The 23,999-nt window shown below is 39.0% G+C and overlaps 1 protein-coding gene and 1 long non-coding RNA gene across 41 annotated transcripts in view; one reads left to right on the top strand and one right to left on the bottom strand.

The window, feature by feature from the left end:
• The window catches only part of dlg2 (discs, large homolog 2 (Drosophila)), a 219,563-nt gene that overhangs the window by 85,269 nt on the left and 110,295 nt on the right, over nt 1–23,999 (bottom strand). The window contains exon 1 of one of the 40 annotated variants that reach the window (XM_051401497.1): nt 13,085–13,333. The exons of 38 other annotated variants lie outside the window; for them this stretch is intronic. In XM_051401497.1, the coding sequence (XP_051257457.1) occupies nt 13,085–13,168 (84 nt within the window). In that variant the 5' untranslated portion in view covers nt 13,169–13,333. Of the gene's footprint in view, nt 1–13,084; nt 13,334–23,999 lie in introns of those variants that run through there. One more of the 40 variants, XM_051401503.1, reaches the window with a different exon arrangement.
• The window catches only part of LOC127364253 (uncharacterized), a 115,907-nt gene that overhangs the window by 3,196 nt on the left and 88,712 nt on the right, over nt 1–23,999 (top strand). The window lies entirely within an intron of this gene.

The following is a 23,999-nucleotide window of genomic DNA, read 5'->3' as shown; positions in this document are numbered from 1 at the left end:
TGCTTTATTATACTTTTTATTTTTCATATATTCTCTTGTCCTTAGCATACCTGATCTTGCTATTTGATGTCTCTTTTATTTGTTATTAATTTGATTGTAGTTTTGTCACACAGTATTTGGACTTTCTTGTGTCTCTTCACTCTTTGGTAAAGCACTCAGAGGGGATGACCCATCAACATTAAACATAAAGTCATCTTACAGTAGCTTTTTTTGATTTTGCTGTTGTCAAACTTGCAGCAAAGCCTGAAAGCAACCTTCTACAGATTGAAATATTCTCAGCCCAGTGAATGCTGTCACAGCCTTCATGTACTTCAATTAGCTTATATGCACTGTATTTTATTTTATTTTTGTACGTAATACTACTTGATGTGCTTGATGTAATACTTTCTCCAAGATGTTATTATGCTGCACAGTAAAATCAACTCTGCTACGTGTGTGCGCACACACTCTCTCATGTGTGTTTCGGTGTGCGTTTCATCGTCACTCCACCCGGATACCATTTAACCCTTGACACAAACTTGGGATGAGCCAATCAAAATCTGACAGGTCATTTAGTCTGTCGGTGCCACTTGATTGAACAGCTCTCAGCCACTCAGGCCGCTGTTGTTGGCGAGGAACACAATCTTCTCTGCGCCGAGGATGAGGACTCATGGTGGGGAAGGTGAATTGCTTTAATGGGCCATTTTTTTCCTCCTGTGCCATCGACATGTGGCCTGTTTTTCTGAGTAGGATTACAGGACACAAAGGTTTAAAACCAGTTAGGGCCCCCACTCTCCGCAAATGTCTTTTTGAATTCAAAATGTGCACAGATATGCTTCACTGTATAACTTGACACTGCAAGCGCATGCAGTGGTGCCAACAACAGACAGATGTATGATGATCTTTCTACTAGAGCTGCAATGATTAGTCAATAAATCAATTAGTCGATAGAAAGAAACTTAGTTCCAAGGTATTTTGATTATCACTTAATCAGCATTTTTCAAGCAAATCTGTCAAACATTTGCTGCTTTTGTTTAACATTTATGATAGTAAATGAAGAGTCTTTGGGTTTTGGACTGGTGGTTGTACAAAAGAATCTGAATACGCCACTGGGAAATTGTGATAAGCATTTTTCACATTTTGATACTTTATAGGCTTTATAAAAAAAAATTGTTGGAGCCCTACTTTCTAAAATCCATGTGCTAATGTACTGATGCAACAGACAATCTCTCAGGTCAGACAGGTACTGTATATTTGGCCACATTAACAATAAAATGTAACTGAGGACATGCATTAATTGTAATTGAATTATTGTTGTATGAATTGTATGACCTTGAATCTGACAAAGAAACAGGGACCTGCTCATGAGCTGAAGGAGGACTGAAACCTTGTCTAAATTTTAGACATTAAAATCCACTGCATTTAATGCAATACATATAACTTGCCACATGGGGGCACTTCAGCTTCAAGCTATAGGCCTGACTAACTAGCATCACTTGAAGAGCATCCTTGAGGACAATCTGCAGCTCTCTTCACAAACAAGTCACACACTGGGAATATTTAGAAATGTTAAGGTGCAACAGCCTTTTCTTACTGACCCTAATGCAAACTTGTTTTTCAGCATGTTACACTCAGTCACTGCCAAACACTGTTCAACAAACAAATCAAACTGTAATTCTAAAAAACATTCTGAACAAAACATTTTAGCAAAGTCAAATCTGACTCAGGGACGGACGGACCATCTGTCCCAGTCCCAGTCCCAGTCTGTTGGAGCAGCAGCGCTAAAACAAAAAGACAGGATCAGGCTGGTGGTCTCACTCCTTACAGGTGTGTGTGTGTGTGTGTGTGTGTGTGTGTGTGTGTGTGTGTGTGTGTGTGTGTGTGTGTGTGTGTGTGTGTGTGTGTGTGAGAGAGACTTACTGACTGATTTCAACCCCATCATTATTCCTGGCATTACATTCATCTTGGTCTTATAACTTCATATAAACTACATGTAATTGTATTTACATAGCATGTTTGTAAATAAAATTGAATACTGTATGTGTGTGTATATATGTATCTTTTAAGTGTTTACAGTATGTGTAGTACATATGTTGCTCTTTAACACTCCCTTCTTACTTTTTTGTTTGTAAATGAAAAAAATAATAATAATAATTAATATTTGACAGATATGAATGAGGGCCCATATGTTGGCTGTGCAAAACTGTGAAATGTAGTTCCAAGTAACACAACTGTAATACACATCAGCTGAGTCATGCTGCATCGTCTGATACACATAAGTGCCACCACCATCACCACACACACAGGGACTGACACCACAGTGTCTCAGAAAGCAACATTTGGAATGGGGATCCCAAAGGCAAAAACTGAAAACCTTTGATCTGGCAGCTTGAAAAAAGCTTTTCATTTAACCCTTTAACTTCCACTGAACTGATAAAGCAATGGTGAATAAGACCGTCGCCATTGCACTACTGGTGATGCTTTTGACTTGTCTTTAGAATTACCAGCAGTACAGTCAATCAGACAAAGCAAGAACACTGTGATAACTTTACTTGATGGCCTCAAGTAAATACTGCAGCTGCACAGTCTACAACATTTAGTATCTAATATTTAATACAACAATTGACATACACTGAATAACTACAAATTGATCAGTGACATTCTTTAAGATCATGTTTTTGTGCGATGCAAACTCAGCCTTGCAGCAAACTTAATTGTGAAAGAACGTTACTGGGAGGTTGAAGCAACTGTTTTAGCCACTGAGGTTAGCTTGGTTTAAGGTCCAGTGTGTAACACTGAAGAGGATCTTTGGTCAGAAATGGAATATAATATTCATAGATATGTTTTCATTAGTGTATAATCACCTGAATGTAAGAATCATTGTGTTTTTGTTACCTTAGAATGAACCATTTTTATCTACAGGATGAGTAGATGCCATGCCATAAGGGCGGCTGTGGCTCAGAGGCAGAGCGGGTCGTTCCTTAATTGGAAGGTTGTGGGTTCGATCCCCGGCTCCTGGTGCCGTGCCGTGTCGTGTATCCTCGAAGTATCCTTGGGCAAGATACTGAACCCCAAATTGCTCCTGATGCCGTGCATCGGTGTGTGAATGTGTATGAATGTAAGTTTCTGTTCAACTGTTCGACTTTGCCATCACTGTGTGAATGTCTCATGTAGTGTAAAAGCGCTTTGAGTGGTCGGAAGACTAGAAAGGCACTATACAAGTACAGGTCTATTTACCATTTACCATGTTGAACCACCATGTTTCTACAGTAGCCCAGAATGAATGAACACCGACAGTAGATGGTGTTTCTCCTACACTCTTGGAAGGCAAGCGGTTATTCTGTTAGTTGCAATTTGCAACTTCACTGCTAGATACCACTAAATCCTACTCACCTTTTTATCAAGGTTAGAAGATGGCCTAAATTTACATTTAGAGAAATTTAATTTCTGCTGCAAAGGCACATTTGGTCTGGGATTATTTCCTGTCACACACTCCAACTAATATCTAATCCACTGCTTGGATATGATGATTCTTTTTAGTGTCACCTGTGATGAAATACAAAGATATAGAATCATTTCCATGATTAAATGTTCAGATATTTCTTCCCAGGCTAATAATTCCCTTCTATTTGAATGGCTATGAAAAACATTTCTGTACAATAACAGAGATTATGTATCCAACGGAGTAGCAAGCTAATAGCAAGAATTTGGTGCTGATTCAAGCATGTAATCAGTGAAGCTGACCAATAGGACGGCCTAAAATATCCTACCCAGGTTTAACATTGATGCACTCGCAATTTCCAGCATCTAAGCTGATCTTCCAGCACCACACAAACAAACAAAAAAGAAGACCCAAAGCAACCTGTTCATACCTCCAAGTGATATTAGTTTTAGAGATGAGAGCCACTGACCAGTAAATGCACTGCCATAGATATAAATAAAGGACAATGGGTTTCCAAAATGACTTTAAGTTGCCCCTAAATTCCTCCTTAAAGACAAACCAACTTATATAAACTGTCCATTCACTGACAGAAAGCTGTTGTAGGAACTGAGTAAACAGCAGAAGCCAGTCGTTTTATCACCATCCATTTGACAGTGATACAGAGCAGTGTGTGAGAATTTGGACAGTGACGCATTTTCTCCTCTTTTGGCTCTCAGTACACTGCATCTGAAAAGAAACAATGACTTAAGAAGTGGTTAGTTGACTGTCAGCTTTGAATGTCTGAAGGCATTCACATCCATTGCCATAACATGCAGGAGAACAATCTTCACAACGTTATGGATGCAAACTACCTCAAATGTAAGCTAAAAGTGAGCACTTTACCCTGTACTTGTTACAGTTCACACCAGATGTGCAGAGCCATATCAAGAGAACATGTGTCACATTTAAAAAACTAAAGTCCTCACCAAAACCACAAATAACATGTTTACAACCTCAGTGATCTTTGATGCTAGCCTCGAATTCCAACTATTCGCTGTGCTGCCTCCTCACACTCAACTGTATCAGAATGGTTTCAGCCACCAGAGCAACTTACCATCCTTACAGTTTAAAACATCTCCATCTATAATGAACTGCACTCTAGCATGTACTGCACACTCAGAGAACTCTACAGTCAGTAAATGAATTAATCTGAATTACTCTATGCTATGCTTCTAACTAGAAGAGCTATAGTTTGAACTCCAACTTCTAGTGTAAAGTGGAACATGATAAAGACTTTAAAGCATTAAAAATATTTTATTATGCCATTAGTGAAACAAACCCGAGAGCAGAGGAAATAAACTCGGTGAAAGCTAAAGAAAACAAGTGTTGTTGATGTGACAGATCACCAGCCTACTCCATTATGTAAAATCGAATAGAAAATCTAATAATGAATTCCATAAATTTCAGGAACATGTTGGAAAGTTACATTTGTAATTACACTGCATAAAAGGAATGGAACAGGCTGTAAAATCAGAGGAGTGGTGAATGGTTTCATTATTGTTGCACATGTAGCTGGTCTCTCAGTGTGTTTAAACCTAACAATGAAGGATACTGTGGTCAATATTATATAGACACTAAGGAGCCATCTTTGTTTAGTTAAGATTAAAATAGCTTTGCCCTATGAGCCTACTGCCTCTTTATGTGACTTTATTTTGTACTCAGTGATGTCTGCATCTTCTGTTTATCTCGATGCTGCTCTCTTGGACAGGCTGCCCTTGAAGACGAGTCTTAATCTTAGTTAAATGCAGATTCAAGAAGCAAAACCTGTATCCTCATATCTCACAAATACACTGTTGTATCAGTCATATTAATTAGCTAAAGGGCTTGAAAGAATGGTGCAATGAAAGGGTGAACATTCTAAAAATACATAATTTAGGCTTTCTAACCCAGGGGGGTCAATTAGTCCCCAAGCTTCTGCTATGTGCAAGCTTTCTAACCTGTGCTTCGTCCTCAGAGCCACAGTGTCTTTTCTTCAGCTTCTCTGACAGGTTCTGTTTCCACTTGCAGACTGTAACTAGTGAGGGCCATTTAACTGGGCTCAAATTGAGATTGAGCCCCATGCTGAGGCTCCCTAGGTCTGGGGCCCAGCCCCGCAGTACATCCATGGACAGTCTCTTCTTGAGGGTCCCCAGGCTCTCGGAGCGTGGAGGGGACAAGAGGTTCGGGACACTCCCTCCGTGGAGAGCGTAGCCCAGGGATGAGTTGTTGATCATGCTGTCCCACCGTCGCTTGCCCATAAAGCTCATCTTAAAACTGGTTTTGTACATCCAAACGTCACCACGCAGGTCAGACAGCTTCTACAAACAACCAGGCATCCTGTTTCAGTAACAATATCCCAATTAAATAAAAAAACAAGTAATCTCCCACAACATCTTCACAAAATAATCCATGGATCAGCTGTACCTTATCCTTTTTTCAAAATCAACTTCTCATTCATGAGCTGGAGTTTGTGTGGATTAGAGGCTCCGCATTGGACACATCTGCCCTCTTTACAGCTGTAGTTTGGTGCGACACAGTGCATTCTTCACATAGGAGGACTTAAGCACAGTGGATGTAGTGGAGCTGTTGAGGACAGATGGGTGATATCGCTCTAGGGGGGTGTAAGCAAGGGGAAACACTTGCGACACATACTCAATATATCTGATTGGGTGAGAGCTGCAGTGGCTGGGCCACAGACGTGGATCCGATTGGATTAGGCAGGAAGAGTGCTGGGTGCTGGAGCCCACTGATATAAATCACATGGAGGCATAATTAATGCCTGAGGGAAGTCAGCTCTGTCAGGAAGCCAAAACTAGATTAGAGACAGATCAATGGAGCACGTCAGGAAAAGAGGTGGAGCAACAGTGGGCCAATGTCAAACAAACACACACATAATGAGCAAAAAAACAAACAAATGGAAACTACAACAGAGCCGCTGCTGTGGGAGGTAAATCAAATACAATGCTGAACACTTGCTTGAGGCTAATTGAAAATTCTCAAAATAAAGCAGCTTTAACCTTTTGTCTCACTCTTTTGTGATTGGAGCAATCAGAGAGAAGAGCTTCGGCCAGAAAAGAGAAAGATGAGCAGCTTCATCTACCTGTCTGTCTCATCCTATTCTTCCCTCTCTCACTTTGTGCTCACTGCCTCTGCCATTGGCTCATTTGTCAATGACCTCTTCCCTCTCTCGCAACCCACAACCGTCTCCCTCCCACACACCAGCCTCTAGTGTGTCTTCCTCATTTTCTCCCTGCCTGTCTTTCGGTGGATCAGGCTGCAGGAGGACATGAAGATGTTGGAACAACTCAGGCCTTGGGTCTGGGCTGCCTGGGAGCAATGGCTCTCCCGCTTCAGATCTGGATGACTGCAGGACTAGACGTGCCTGGCGTGACACTGATAACAACTTGCAGGTACGCATAAAACAAGGTAGAGGGTGAGCAGAATGTGAAAGCAGCACTCTGCTCACAGCAGACATGTTGACAGCCTTAAAAAAATATGAGAAAGAGGCACACAGAAAACGTCATCACACACTGCCATGTTTCTATGTCTGTTCATTCTCCAGATGGGCCCTCTGAAAAACCCACTTGGCTATCATGCTACTGGAGTGCACATCCATTATCAAAAGGACCTGGTTCCCACACAGCAAATGGCTGCTCTGCCACCAGCACATCAAGAGAGTAACAACCACAGGGGAGTTAGAGAGGCAGAGGCAGAGGCAGAGAGAGAGAGAGAGAGAGAGAGAGAGAGATTGGGAATAGAGCAGGTTAATCCATGACAATGGATGTGGAAAAGAGAGGCACAACTCTCCCCCCAAATGAAGATACTTGAAAAACATTATTGTGGCACATTAATAAAGCACTGAATAGAAATATCTAAAGGTGGCATTACAAATCAATACACTGTTATATTTACGAATCTACATTTTTTCAAATACATCGTATTACATCTTTTATAGATAGATAGATAGATAGATAGATAGATAGATAGATAGATAGATAGATAGATAGATAGATAGATAGATAGATAGATAGATAGATAGATAGATAGATAGATAGATAGATAGATAGATAGATAGATATACCTTATTAATCCCCGAAGGGAAATTGGGTCGTCATAGCAGCCAGGTACATTAAAATACAACAGAATAATAGAATAAAATACTTAGATAGAAAAGATAAAAAAAAGATAAATAGGTAGGTAAGGTGCAAAGAGCTGTAGTTGCAAGATGGTGGTAATAGTACTTATGATATGATGGTAGTGTTATTGTTAATAACAGTATATAATAATAACATTATTTTATTTACATTATCATTGAATTTAAGCAAATGTGGCCATAACATATCATTCATTTATGTGTTAATTTCAGTTTTTAAACAAGTTCTTTTTTATTAATCTAAATTAACTTCCTTTTAATTAAGTTAAATTACAAGTGGGGTGACCAGGCAAAAAAGTTGACTTTTTTATGCAACTAGAACAGTGGGATGTGCATAAGTATTTATAACCTTTCCCTGTATCAAATCTAACATCATAGTCCTCAGTTTACAACACTGCTATCTAGCGGTTGGCGGTTTCAACACAAAAATCAGTACAGTATTTTTGAAAATCGATTGATATTACAAAACAAGATATTCCAATAGTGTGTAATGTGTATTGATATTTTCTTACACCTCAAAAACTAAGCCAATATGTAGCATTTGTGAAGCAGTGACCAGCAATGGTTTGATTTTTTTATACATAAATAACTGAAATCATTAGAATTTAAGTACATATAATATGTTCTCAGCTGTCCATCACCTGTTTGAAAATATCTTAATGCAGTCTAACTGGTTTATATTGATACTCAATAACAAACAGTTTACTGTAAATCCAGTTTGAAATGGCCACTGTTCAGTTGGACACCATGCCAAATAGTTAATGGTGATGAGTGGGCGAGTGTGTTTGAAGAAGCTATGGGAAACCTATGTCAGTCAGGTGATGCTGACAATGAATGCTATCTAAACATGACCCGTAGCATTCACTCTGAGCTGCTCCAGATCAAACTCCCTCTGCCACATCAGTTAAACCAAGGATACAAGCATTCCAATTTATGTTCATAGGTTAGATTTTTCCACACTGTGCAGGCAATGTCAGCAGTTTGTTTACACAAAGAGCCTTTCTCAGCAGATTACCAGCACTGCCTGCTCAAAGAATAAGCATACTGTATCAGTGTTTGGATATAGCAGCTTACTCCTCTCTCCCCACTCAGCTAATGATGCAGCAGATGCTGCCTTCAAGTACTCATCATATATTAAGACTTGTGATTTTTGCAAGTCTCAATTTTGGCTTGTGGGACTTCTTGCTATAAAAAAATATATTTTTAAGTAATTAATTTGTAAAATATTGCCAGGCTAACATCTCTGCAACTGCAGTATTATACAAAACCCTCCCCAGTCATATGTACGTATGTGCTGGCTTATTTATGTGGGCTCAGTTTGTAATTACGATATCTCTGACAGCAGACAGCCATTCAGCAGCTGTGGGGGTTTGCTGTGATCCTGGCTAAGTCCTTTGAAATAAAGCAGAGTTTGCTATCGACAGCTGTAGAAACAGATTAATTTGGGGTGTTTGGAGAGCAGGCTACCATTTGAAATGGAGAGCCAGGTAGCCCTCAGTGACTCTCACTTGCCCTGTGACAAAATTACAGGGAGAAAGGTTATGCTTACCCAGTATGAACAGATAGAAGCATATGACACTCTATACAACTATTCAGCCCAAATATTCTTAAATACAATCAAATGTTCTTGTATTGAGCAAAAACATCTGCAAATGGGGTAAGCCAACGTTGCTTGGCAAGAATTCTTAAAACTAAAAACTAAAACGAAATTAAACATCTAGCCACTGAGAGACTGTAATAGGCCTTAAAACTAGAACAAATGCCAAAATTTGTTCCTGAGGTGAGATAATCCATCAGCAAGAAAATATCTATTCACACAACTGACAGTCATAATAGCTCATTACAGGAAGCCTATCATTTGGAGATACAGAGATTAAATTATTAAATTACTCTGATTCACATCAGTGGCTAGCCTTTGTTATTTACTCTTCACCCCCTCTGCAGTTTTGATCCTGAAACAGCTTTTAATTCAGACAGTGCCTGTAATATGATTTTAAGCAGGATACAAAAAAAAATTGTACTGTATAACCTGATCATGTCAGGCAAAACCCATCCGTTGGTTAATGTCAGTGACTCATTGTCTATCTCACCAGCACTGCTTTGCTCATCTCACTGACCATAATATAACCTGATATCTGTGGTCCAATTTTAGATATGATCCTTCAATTCTCTCTTTTTTTTTACCCCACTGCATTGCAAAATTTGTTACCAAAATACTAGCACTACATAATAAATATGCACAGAACTGCTGAGAAACCACTTTCAACTGAGCCTCTGTGGGAGGCTGCAGACTAATAACATGTGCAGAGATAATGTAGATAATAAGGATAGAATCCAGAAACTCAGACAACAAGACTGACACAGTATTTCTACTTATGACCCAGTCTTTTAAGATTTTCTACAATTACATTTGACATTTTTTGTGCTAAAATATGAAGATTTCTTTAAACTCTTTAGAAGGAAAAACTTTGTGCGGCTGTTTTCATTCTATAAAATCCAACACAAAAGTATGTTTAAAGTTGAAATAAGGATCTTTAAATCATTCATAAAGGATTAAGGAGTTTTTTCTAATGATACAGAAAATGACTTGAACAGCTCGCTTTAGTCTTATGGTAAATGGACCTGTACTTGTATAGCGCCTTTCTAGTCTTCCGACCACTCAAAGCACTTTTACACTACGTGCCACATTCACCCTTTCACACACATTCACTCAGTGATGGCAAAGTCCATGAAACAGAAACTAACATTCATACACATTCACACACCGGGAGCAATTTGGGGTTCAGTATCTTGCCCAAGGATACTTCGACAAAGGACGCTATATGGTCCCAATCACTGTGGTTGGACACAACCACATAGTTCGAAACTTGGCAAGATTGATCTCATGTGATTTTGTGATCTTGGGAGTCAAGCTGCTTCGCAAGGTTAAGTTCTCTAAGGTATCGAAAACAATAGGGCGGAAGACTTTACTGAACAGATGTTCAAAATGCATTGCAAAGACTACAAATTAATCAAACTTCTTTAAAACTGAGACAAGCCAAACTGAATTCTTTATGCTCAAAAATCTTTCAAATACTCTAATCATAGTCAATACAGGAGTGATATCCAATGTGAAATCCTCCAACCTGCCAATAAGAAAAATAAATCTGCTGTTTAAAATATTACACACAACACACAGCTCCAATTAGTTGCTTCCCAGCTGTGCTGAGGAGAGTCTATTCTCATGTGCGTCTGTCTGTGCTTTATGCATCGCTACACATACACACATACAGTACATGTACTGTATGTACACAAACTCACACACACATACCCTCCATCGCTGTGGGCCACCACAGTCCAATCAGTAGGTCATTTACTAAAGACTGTCATGCAGACTGGCTAAGAGTGCTACACATTCTGCACCTCCTTAATTCAACAAGTACACTCAAGCATTCCCACACCACAAAAATAACTTTTATCAAATGAATATGAACCATGCAGACATAAAAAACAAGTACTATTTTTTTGCTTAAAAACAGAACATTACAATAGTATTGGTACCAGCATATGAGGATGTGAATTATCTCCACATCGTCTGCTGTACAGCAAGTTATTTCACAAAGTTATACAAGTTAAATGGATCAAGCTATGGTGGAAGAATAGTAGAGGACATAACATTTTATGCGCTATGGGTATCCATATATTTCTGCTAATGCTCTGTTGTTGCAAATAATGCATTTTGTCCCTTACTGCCCCCTTCACAGGTTACCCTGAACCTTTAGGTAAAATACAAGCACTCTATTTCAGCACTCAGCCTCAACCACATACACACATTTGTTGCTAAGCAGCACATTGCTTTTTGTTCATGTGAACATGGCCTTGGCACACACACTTCAGGGGGTCACAGATTATTACTAGATAATCGGTAGGACTGATACTGCAATTATTGGTGAGCCAGTCCACGTTGGAAATTGTGAGATCACACTGATGAAAAAAGTGGGGTGAGTGCGTCAAAGGGTGACAAACAACAAAGAAGAATTTTAAAACAGGTGTCCCCATCCTCTATGATACCATCTGCCATGCTTAAGATTCTAACCAAAGATCACAAAATTTGCTTCTCTTCCTTTGACTGAAATTGGTGCCATCATGACATCCACCTTCAATTAATGCTTGAATCACACTGGATGCATGTCATGGAGAGCAGTATAATATTAAAGCAGCTCCTAGAGACTGTACAACTCAACTCACCCCTTGATACATAAGTGCTGGATGTAACAAGCTACATACTGAGAACTTGGAGCCTGACCCAGAGCTACATTAAAGTTTTAAAGTTTGTCGAGGAGAGGGATCATCTACTTTGGAGCGTGAATGTACACAGAAAATATCACGGCAATTTGCCCTTTAGATTATGGAATGGCTTCTGTGCAAAGTTGACATTTTGGTAGCGCAAGAAAAGAACACAGGGAGGGTCCAAAATGCTTAACCATTAGATATGAATATTCCTTGCAGACAGGTGGATATTTTGGATGATGGTAGCACATAAGGATTGATAAGAGGGCCACAATGGATATCCACAGCAAATTTCATGGTGATGTGGACAAAACTTTTTGCTTGTCATGATGCCAAATGTTAGTCAGGGAGAAATCTGGACCTGACAGTGGATTATGGAAAATATACAGTAAATTTCAAGAAAATGTGTCCAGTAGTTGTTGAGAACTCTGGACTGACAATCACCACCAGCCTTAGGTCCTGTATTACTTTGTCTAAATATATATTACATTCCTATATTCAGCCACATATCTGTTGCCCCCAGGCGATACACGTCTTTTTAACTGTGTAAACGGCATCATTGTGGAAAAAAATGAGTATCTACAGGCAACAGAGAAAAGCTCTCTGTCCTGACAGCATAGTAAATGTGCAGTCTGGTTCATCCATCAGATGACTCCAGCGGGAGAATCTGCTTGCGAGAGCAGTGTCTGCAGTGTCAAAACTTGGCTGTGCTGAAGGCAGATGACTTAAAAGATGACAGTGAAGAAAACCTGTGCTCGGGACAGAATGAGTGGGATAGCTGATCCGCTGTTGCTTAATTAGTTGAGATAGAGTGAGCTTCTGAGCTCCCCTCTATGTAGGCAGTCAGAATATAAGATTTGGCTTTCCAGGCAGCAGGGTATGTGTCCCTCATTGCTCATTCTCCCTCTCAAATGAGGCAGAAAGGACGGAATTGAGCAAAGTCAACTAATTTACCCCCCAAGTCAAACACTAACACAGACGTCAACAACACTATTCATCAACAGGTGAATTGAAGTAGCACTACTGGCTGCAGCACTGCCTAACTCTTACCTCTTGGCTATAAAAAGCAACACCATTCATGACAACGACTATATCAAATGATATGTAAGTGAAGTTGAGCTCAGCAGAAGTGTCTTTCACAGAGATCTGTCATGGAATGGTTTTCTCTACCAGTTCTGTCAACCCAAAGCAAATCAGTGAAGCACACACAGTGGTGAACCTACCTTGTCTTTCAGCATTTTAGCTTTCCGGCTGTTTTGTACAAGTCGTCTCCCTAGCTTCTTGGCATACCAAATAGAGGCAAACATAACGACAGGGGAAATAATAATGTTCTCTGGTCTGCACTGACAGCCCAAACGGCTCTAGCTGCTGCCCATCTGGACTGAGTGCTCCTTATCAGCGGACTGTAGTGCACAGGCAAGAGCAAAAAAGAGAGGGCGGGAGGAAAGACAGGATGATGCTGAGGGAGGGAGAGTGTCTGCACAGCAAAGTCAGGTCTCCGTCAGCCACAAATGCAAGGGGAGGGCAGGAGAAAGAGAGAGACGGAGGAAGAGAGAGGTAAAGGGAGAGAAAGGGAGGAGGGGCCACTGCTTTCCACGTGGAAACAGCATCTTAAGCACCAATTGAAACCTGCTGAGAGGTTGTCAGCAGCTCCCAGTTTCCAAAGGGTGGGGGTGATAGGGAGTGGGTGATGCTCTGCTCTCACTATAGCTACAGCAGTAGCCACTCATCATCCAAACCAAACCACAAAGAGGAAAAACTTCCTGAAACGTCACATTTTTACCATGAATAAGGATGTGTTTTTACAAATGGATTTTTTCAAATCCTTTAAGCTGGGGTACGTAATGTATTTCAGAATTTGTTGAAATTCGGAAACACAATAAAAAAAATCAAATGCTCTGAAAAAAAAGAAAGAAAATCTGGTATCTGTTGTTGTCGCAGGGCTGTAATAAACCCAGGCAATCACTGAATCAGGCCTTAGGAGGGAGACTTGAAGGGATAGAGTGGGATATTTTTCTGTTGGGTACTTTCAGATCTTAGCTGTGTGTTGCTAGTTTTGAAAATAAATAAAAATGGACGCACTAAACACTTTTTCACTTGTGAGGATATTCATTATAATCCCATTTTTTGATTATCCTGATAATGTAAATTTATCACAATTATTATTATCTGAGAATGTTTTTTGGCAATCCATAATAAAATCGCATATCACCACATACCGCACGATGCAGTAGCCAGAGAGTCTATGCACATAGCCACTGAAACTATGCTGTAATCTCTTAACATACAACTATAAGATTAAGGGTTTGGGAGTAGGTAATAGGATTAGACAGAAATATGAGTACAATACAACAGGCCTGGAGAGAGGGGATCAGTACACTGACAATGCAAATATCAGGAGTTAAAGATGTGTTTAATTAAGATGCCAGGCTCTGACGTCACACCTCATATTGAGCCATATTATCACTGCTGCCCCATGCATCACCTTCCTCTTTCTCTCTACCATCTATCAACTCTGAACCCAGACACTGCATTTTACTTCTGGGCTTCGATTCAAGCCTCTCTAATCAATTGGTTGACTTGCTTTGCATTCAAATAATTCTGCAACAGAACCATGAGGAAGAGGCCTTTCACTTCCCACATTAGAGCGTGTGTGTTGACAGCGTTTTCCGGACCAACCTCCTATAATAACACGGCTGCCCTTCCATCACTAAAGAGAAAGAGCGCTGCAGGCTAATTACCAGGAAAGATGACACCACACAGCTGAACAATGATAAACTACAGGATGGGGAGGATGACGTGGCTGTGTTTGTCTCTCCTCCAAGAGCCTCAGCCTGGCTCATCCTGTCCTGGTTTGTCCTATAACAGAGCTTTCTGTTTGCAATTACTGCAGATGGTTGCAATTGATAACATTTACAGTATACACATCTTTAGCATATCTGTCACTCCTTTAACTGAAAAAGCAAGATAAAGTGCTTTGAAAGACAGGTTGCACAATCAGATGGTTGGTGTAAGCACATCTCAGCTTTTTTCTATCTGCAACAGGATACACACACAACTCATTGTATCTCCCCACAAATACGGGTGGAGTTTACTAGTGAGCTCCCAGGACAATAATATTACAAAACCAAGGGCCTAGATTCAATTATAAGGCACTTCTCACTTTTGTGATACATTAAACTGGTAGTGGCTGTGAGAAAACATTTTGTTGAAAGACCAAATAGTATCAGATCTATAATTATACCTCCTGTCATACTGTACCTCCCTGGATTTCACAACATATATGTGATAAGTGTTTGTCAGTGTTCGTCACTAACAATAAATTCGTAAAAGTTTTAATGGGGACACTAGGTGATTACTTGCTTTTTGTTGGAACCATATTCCAGACTATGGAACTTTGATGTGATGAGTCTCAACATCTTATTTAAAAACATGGCATTCAAACACCTGGTGGTAAAGAAAATAAATAATGCAAATGGTAATTTCAGACTTCCGTATATATGTTGGCTGATCTAAGGTCAGCTTTCAATCAGTACTAATTATTAAAATGTAAAATACCTTTAGAACCTGCTGTGGAAAGGTTGTTATATTTGACATTTAGCCATCAAATCCAAACCTTTTAAGCAGCATTAGTGATTACATTTCCTCTGGTTCATTGATTTATGAGGCATTTCAAACCTCAGTTTTAAGGGCTGATTCTTATTGCTCACATTCACCACATGAAACGTGCATGTTTTCCTTGTTTTGCAGATGACAATCAGTTATACGGTACATCTGAGTAAAGATCTATCTACTCAACTGACATCAAGAAGTGAACAGCAGAAAATGAATTTTAGCATATCTCTGCCAAATTAAATTTCTTGGCATTTGTACAAAACTTATGTCCATTTGTTCTTAGTCATTTTAAAGGTTATATATACACATAAACATATTTACACAAAATTCACTTGCCACTGGAAGTCGCACTAGAGCACAAATGCATCTGTCAATGTATTACAACTAAAAGCACTTGTTTTTGCCACTGACAGGCTCAGATTGTTATCATATCATAATCTGACAACATTATGTAAAGGATCCCTACAGAGATAGACCTTTTGTTTAACCAGAAACAGCCGTAATATCACTATCGCTCGTCACCAGACTCCATAGGCAAAAACTGTAATTTTACCTTACATATCGTAACATCGTAACTTAATTCAAAGTGATCAGAAACAAACTAAAACTAACTACTAACTAAAACTCAACAAAACAGTCTTTGTTAGTCTTTCCACTGTTCCAACAAACTACTCAGCTGTACACAGAGAATGTGTGACACCATGACTCCACTGTATCTTTACATAGATAATATATGTTTGCTGCTATATTGTTTTATATATATATATATATGTGTATATTAGTGCTGTCAAATGATTAAAATATTTAATCGCGATTAATTGCATTAATGTCATAGTTAACTCGCAATTAATCGCACATTTTTATGTATTCTAAATGTCCCTTGATTTCTTTTTGTTCCATTATTTTTTCTCATTTTAATGCTCTTATCAACATGGAAAAGTGGATCGGCTTGCTTTGTGCAAATGTTGTTTTTATTGAAAAATCATCCATTGTCACCTGGCTTTGACGAGGGGGCGGAGAATTTGCATCAGCTGTGCGTTTTGATCAAGTGGTATTTCAGACTGGACGTGCTACGATGATAGCTCAGTTCACAACGACAAAACACACAGATCACTTTGGTCTTGTCAATGGAACCATTTGGCAACTTTTTAAAAGTAAACTTTCCATTCAGAATATTATTGGCGTCTCGCGCTCGCCATCCACTCAAAACGTAACGTCTACTACTCTTAAACAAGTGTGTGCGGTGCGCCTGTTGTTTTGTTTCCAGTCTAACTAGATCCGGTGTGGTGTTGTAGTTTTTCTAACGTTACTAGTTGTTGCAACAGCATGTGAAAAAAACTACAAAGTGTGCTAGGCCAAAAAGAACGTTAATCTCACGATAAAAAAATGTACGCCGTTAAAATAGGTTTGCGTTAACGCCGTTAATAACGCGTTTAACTGACAGCACTAGTGTATATATATATACATACTGTATATCCTTTATGTAAAATTTTAAGACTATGTAGATGAAGAATGTAAAAGGCTTATACTTTTTAGTAATTTGCTTTCATCTAAACTCAATCTTAAATAAAGATATAATAATAAATGTCTTTAAGCATATAGTTATTGTCAAACAAATGAAAGTATCAGTCTGTGTAGCAGTAAAAGGAACACATAATACGCTAAGGAACTTGTGTATTCCTTTATATTCCATCTGTTATAGTGTATTTTTATGTGTCTGTTAAGCGTGTCAAGGTTAGTTAGTCCAGGGTAGCTGGATCCTCCGTAACTGTGGAAGACTGTGATAGGCTGTCAGGCAGGGCTGGAGGAGGCCGTGGCCATCTGGAGCGAAGGGTCCCGGTGTCCCCAGGGTCGCACTCAAGTTATATTTGTGTGCAGAAGGAAGTGCAACTTTCTGCCTGGTGTGTATGTGAGTAAGTGAGTCGGTGTGTATGACAGAAAAGGTCTGTATGGTGGGGAGGAGAACTCAGCAGGTATGAGGCCGATCTCGTCAAGCCACCCTTGGCCTTGTAAAGGAGGTCAGCCACCTGCATTTGCATTCTCTTACTCCCCAAAAACACTTGCAAGAGGTTGATATTTCCAGGGACCACACTCTGGGGAACATTATGGGAAGAGACTGTTTATGCTTAGTGGAAAACTGAGAATTGAGATATGATACTTTGATATATTATGTGCATTTTAGATATATATATATGCATGAAAAGCAACAAAAAAACATAAACCAATGCTGATAGAAAGCTAGAAACTGTATTTGCAACAGTTTGGGGTCTATCAATCATACACCCTTATGTACACTGTAGCCACATGAACAACACACACAATTGAATTAAATTGCCAATCAAATACATATAAATACACAATTAGATTTTTGTCCTTATTTATACAAATAAACAGTACTTCTTAATGAACAGAAACATTGTCTGAATAACCATTCACACATTTAATTCCATGAAACTATGGTATTGAAATACATACAGTTGCTATTCGCTTTGCAAATTGTTATTTTAAGTGTGTTTAGTCCTATGTGAACAGTGTCTGCATCTGTTATTTTTCGACAAAGGTGAATTTAGGTACTATCTTCAAAAATGCACATGCTCCAATATGCATTTATAATTATAATAAACACTCAGATCAGATCATAAAAACATCCGTATTTTTGGCTACTATTACTGACATATTCAAAGTGACTCAGAAGTCTTCAAAACAGATTCAAGATGGTGCATTTATATCCATAAAAGTGGCTTATTTTTACTTTCCCATACTACGGCAGTGTCATTTATAACTTCCCCAAAAGGTAGATAGAAAAATAGAACAATCTACCTGTGTATCTGAGTAAAGATAAAAACTTCTAGCTGAGTTTAACCCCTAACCCTGATATTGATACCAATAGAGAGTAAGACAGAACATACAACAGACCATATCTGTTAAAAATCACACAGAAACAGACTGTATGATTTCTATCTAATTCTATCAAAATAGCCATTCTGATTCATACCTCTGTCCAATCATAAAAATTCTGCCATATCTGAATTAGCAGGGAGAGCTGTTACACCAAACCGAGCACTCTAAATTGATGTCAAGATAACCTCAACCAACACGAAAAGCAGTGCACAGAGGGGGAGAGGTACAAAACACATCAATTCTGTGCATGAGACAAGCAGACATAAGAGTGAATAAGAAACCTTTGGAGGAGAACGAGAACTAAACAAGAGGGAATTAAAGAAACCTCACCTATGACGCTGAAGAAGAAACAGATTTATCTTAGAACCAGTTTTGACAAAAACACAGTGCCTTTACAAAAAACGGGTGCAAGCAATGTTTTGTTAGGGTTGCTGCACCGCATGGAAACGCTACAAATTCATACAACCAACCTGAAACGTCACCGCAAAATACACGAAGCTATCAAAGACACACAAACACCCTTAATGGAAACCTTTAAGCCCGAAATGAGCCAAGTGGAGCTATCTCCCCTGCTCATATTCATTTGATTTATGCAACTCAACATCATCTCCCAAGACCACACATCTCACTTATCAGCACACACCCTCACTACTGAGTGTACTGCCCACCACATCTCATTTCATTTTTTTTATTTTCTATTAACTATTATGCTTTTGTAAAAAATAAATTACTTATTTGCCTTCAACCTGTGTCTTCCTCTCTTTTGTCATGGCCTTATTAACATGTCAAGACACTGATCAGCACTGTACCTAATATTTTTATTGAAGTAGTTTGCTTAAGAATTGGGAGATAAAAACATGCTCTCATTTTATTTTACCCCAAATCCTGCAGCGTGTACAAAGGGCAGTATAAATGTAAATTTATAAATGTGAAGATTACACAGTGTACTGCAACTGACAGCATCACTGTGCAACAGGTTGTCCCTAATCTGATTTTACACCAACAATCTACCATTCAGACTGTCTGGGTATGGACACTTTATCTAGTATTTCAATACAAAATACTTACTATATCGTCTCTAATCAAATTGGTGAGCTACTTGCAAAACATACAAGTAAGTACATGCTTTACATGTACACTAGCAAGATGTAATACACATACTCACTTCCAGAGCTGCCCGCTGACTGAGATTGACATATTGAGCCGGTCCACTGACCTTGACTGGGTTTCACCGGTCGCCTGTCAATGGCATCATATCCCCTTGCTGTTGTGTTGTGGTTGTCTGCCAGAAGCTGTCATACATTGACTGTTGATCCAGTCTGAAGCCACATTTCTTACCATCCACTGTTTAGATCTTGGTGCTTTTTAACTCTAGATTTGAACCAGATGAAGGATTTTATTCATTGGATGTCTTGGATGGATCTTAAGTTATCAGAGAAACAAGCTGAGCTAACGTTAGCAGCAGCTCAGCTTGCAGCCCCTCGGGGACGTCCTTTAGGAGAAAAAGGGATTTTTTTAATTCAGTGTTTTAGTGTATCATTGGGCTCCCGGTAGAAACCTCCTGAACCATGAACCCTGAAGGAATCCTAACCGGGAGAAACTAACTGCAGTGACGGCAATGGTGGAGACGACAGTAACTCCCATAAATCCCATAATACTTCACTACATCATAAAATGTTGTCATTTGTTATTGTTTTGATGTGAGACACTTCCTCGTGGCAGAAATTACATAATGTACGTTTAAGACAATTATGAATGCAAATGAAGACATATTTTACATTCATACTAGCAAAAAAAGGATAATTAAAGGATATGACGGAAAATCGGTCATGTCGTTTTTGTTTTGTAAGTGTTGTAGATTTTTAAGCTGTGTCAAAAAAACACATTTTAAGGCCTAAAATTCAGGTTATTGGATTCAGATTTCAGATCCCACGGAAACCCTCTATACTATAGTTCTAGTTTTCATTACAGTCGTGATCACAAAGTCTGAAGTACGTTGACATTTTTCTCAAAAAAGGTGCCTAACAAAAACAAATAGAATCTTTTGAAATAAGAGCAGAAAAACACCAAACGCAACCAAACATTTTAAATCTGTTTTCATTGAGAAATGATGATAATTTTAGCCAAGATAATTGTACTTACGTTTTCATATCAGCACATTCCTTGTTCACATATTGTTCTAGATATTGTTTTAGCTACTTTGTGACAATCAGCACTGTATTCTTGTTACAGCCATGCATCCAACCAACTGCAACCACATGTATCACACACCAAGTATGGGGAAACAAATCATATCCACTACACTGTAAACTGTTAGCTGGCATTGTTTCACAAATAAAATGCTTTAAAAGTCAATGTGAAAACGTTGTATTTAACTGAGGACAGGGGATGAGTCAATGAGCACTCAGTTTCCGTAGTAACCAGCACACCAGAGCTTGCCTGGTAGCCCATCTAAGAGATCCATAGTGACGACACTATGAATGCCACTATTTTAGACTACTTTCTCGGTTTCTTTTTATTGGTTTCTTGCTCTTTCTTTTGTCTCTGGCTGAATACTTCCATGCCAGTGAGTCAATAATTCAGCTAGCTTTTAACTTGATACTGTAGTTGCTTTCTAGCTTTTAGTATAGTAAGAAAACATTAAAGATGTCTCAAGCACTGTAGTAATAATACCACAAGCACAAACTATGATCCCCCATTACTGTCACATCACACAATGAGGAATCTAGCAGTACTGCTATGCTGCATATATTGTTACTACAATGATATTATTGAAGTTAACATTATAAACCTAATTTAATCTACAGCTAAATACCTTTGGTGACAAAGTCAGCTTGGACAGAGAAAAGCAAGAGGAGTTAAAGATAATCTGACATATTAAATGTGCATTTAAAGCTGCAGTAGGTCATTTTTATAAAAATAACTTTTGTCATATTTGCTGAAACTTTCACTATATCCTGGCAGTAGTACATGAGGCAGATAATGTGAAAAAATCAGGTTCCTCTGGCTCATTCTAGTGCTCCTAATGGAAGAATCCTCTGGGCCTGAACAAAAACAACCAATCAGAGCCAAGAAAGTTGATTGTCGAGTCTCATTCCCAAGTTGTCAAATACAGACGCTTTGGGAATGACACTCAACAATCAGCTATCTTCAAGCCACCAACACATTGTCATTAGGAGCGCTAGGAGGAACTAGAATCTGTCTCATGTTCTACTGTCAGGATATAGTCAAAGTTTCAGCAAAAATGCCAACAAGTTATTTTTATAATAGCACAGGAGGTGAAACTAGCACCTCTCCAGCTACCAAGTCCACACTCCATATTTTGTAGTCTGTGGGACTTGAACCGGCGACCCTCCGGTTCCCAAGCCAAGTCCCTACACACTGAGGTACTGCCGCCCCAGTAGATTGAAGATACTGTTCAGGACTTGTAACATTTTCCCATTTAATGCTCACAACACAAGCCTCATGGCCCTGTTCGCTGCACAATTAATCATGAAAATTATTATAGTCAGCACTTCCATAACATTTTTAAAAAAGAGTATTGCAGAGACCAAGATACTACTATGGGTCAAGCTCCAAAAAAAAAAAAAAAAAATAAGTACCCATCATACAACTTGATAGCACCTTTCATTAGACCATCCCTGCTTAGTACAGGACCAAAACCAGTCTTTCTGTTATGTCACTTGACTAACGGAGCCACAGAGGACATTATGAAACTATTTTCACAGACCGGGTACTGATGAGTAAATTGTCTTTGACATTTAAATTAGCCAAGTGCCCCTTCATTACACTGGGTCATACAAGGGGCTCTTGGTATATGGACTGGCACATTTGGACAGGCTCTCTGCCCCATTTTCATCACTTGATATATATTCGAAATCTTATGTTATCAGTAAACTGTCTAATCTGGAGGATAATTCATGATAAAAAATCACTGATTATTTATTTCACACAAAAATTTTAGATGAGCTACCTGAGACAATGTTGTGCGAGTTGTGACTTTTACTATGAAGCAACTGTCAGTGTGCCGACTGAACACCTAAACAGTTCTCTAATGAAATGTAGCCTCGTTGCTTTGACTTCATTAACATTACTTATGCAGGCTTTATAATAATTTAAAGACATCTTATTCAACTTAGTATAAAAGCAAAAAGCATACTGGATGCACAGGCTAATAACTTACCATTAAGTGTCTTTTTGCTGTACAAGATGGCCAATTTAGAATTCAGCAGGCAAGCGCTCCTTAAATCTAATGAGCAGCCTCGTGGCGATTTAACAAATGTACTCCTGCAATTTGCATAACATGCTTTACTCAGTAGAAACACAGACTGAATTTTGACAGTTCTACATTAAATTTAGAAAGACCATATATTTAAGCTGCTGCTGTCAAAATGAGCAGCTGTTATCTTGTTTGTGAAAATAAAGGCATCTACATCGTCATCTTCCAAATATAAATGTGAAAATGCTACTTTTTATGGCATTAAACATTCATTGAGGTCAATGACGATTATTTTGAGGCCATACCTTGCTGTCAAATGAGTAGAAGTGCATCTGCTCAAAGAAAAAAATTGTCTTCTTTGAAAGTCTGAATGAATAAAAAGGGTCAGCACACATCCAGCATGTCCCACATGATGCTTAGTCCCAGCCTTCGGCTACAGTCAGGCTCCATCTCATGATTTGAGAAGCCACGACAGCACTCTGTAAGTACTAATGGCTGTTTCTTTTTAATGGCTTTCCATTTCCCTTTACTCTGTTTAGGAGCTGACCTCTTTCAAATGCCGTCCTATTTTTTCCCCTAAGATGTTCTCTTACGACAATATTAAATGAACTGTTCAATACATGTCTTATTTTTTTTACTCTTTGAGTGTTGTCACCAATTTTAATTCGTGGTTTTTCCATCAGCAAAGAAGAAGAACTATTTTAAGGGAAAATGGCTAAAGTGCACAAAATTGACCTCTTACAGAAACCCACTAAGAGCAAATCAATTTTGGAGGATCCCATAGTGTGCCTGAGTGTAGACAGTGAGCACTGAGTCTTTCACATAGATGGTGAGATGGGTCTGTGGGGTTATTTGCAGTGCATCATTATGTTCAATCTAGGTTTGATGGGAACTCCTTGTGAACAGACTATCAGCGGGAGAGGTCAGTCACACTTTGTGTGACATTTTGACTCCTTGGCTCCTTTTCCTCTCCTCACTGCCAGCAGAAAGAGAGAGGCATTCTGGACGCCCCAGAGGGTCACAGACCACACATACGCCATCTGTGAATGTGTCCTAAAGAATCAAAGATACGACATCAACTGTGTTTACCATCTCCAGGCACCCCAAAGACTCAACTATGAGTACCCGTTTAAAAGGAGCTGTAAGTGAATTTTTTTGTTAAAATAAGTGTTTAATAGCTCTATATCACTGAAGAGTTTTCAGTCAGTGTTCACAGTGTTTCCTCTAGGACTTTTTTTAGCAGTGGTGGCAGGCCCGTCCAAACACCCCCCCGTCCCGTCGGCAAAACGTTTTACGTATGAAACAGAACTGACACTTCGCTGCGACACAAACAAATATATTTACCGTTTTAATGTTTCCAGATGTTTGATATCAGGACGTTGAGCTGAGAACTGACAAGTTGA

The sequence above is a fragment of the Dicentrarchus labrax genome, unplaced genomic scaffold (genome assembly GCF_905237075.1).
Source record: "Dicentrarchus labrax unplaced genomic scaffold, dlabrax2021, whole genome shotgun sequence".
Classification (NCBI taxonomy): domain Eukaryota; kingdom Metazoa; phylum Chordata; class Actinopteri; family Moronidae; genus Dicentrarchus; species Dicentrarchus labrax.
This window is presented reverse-complemented; position numbering and strand designations above follow the sequence as displayed.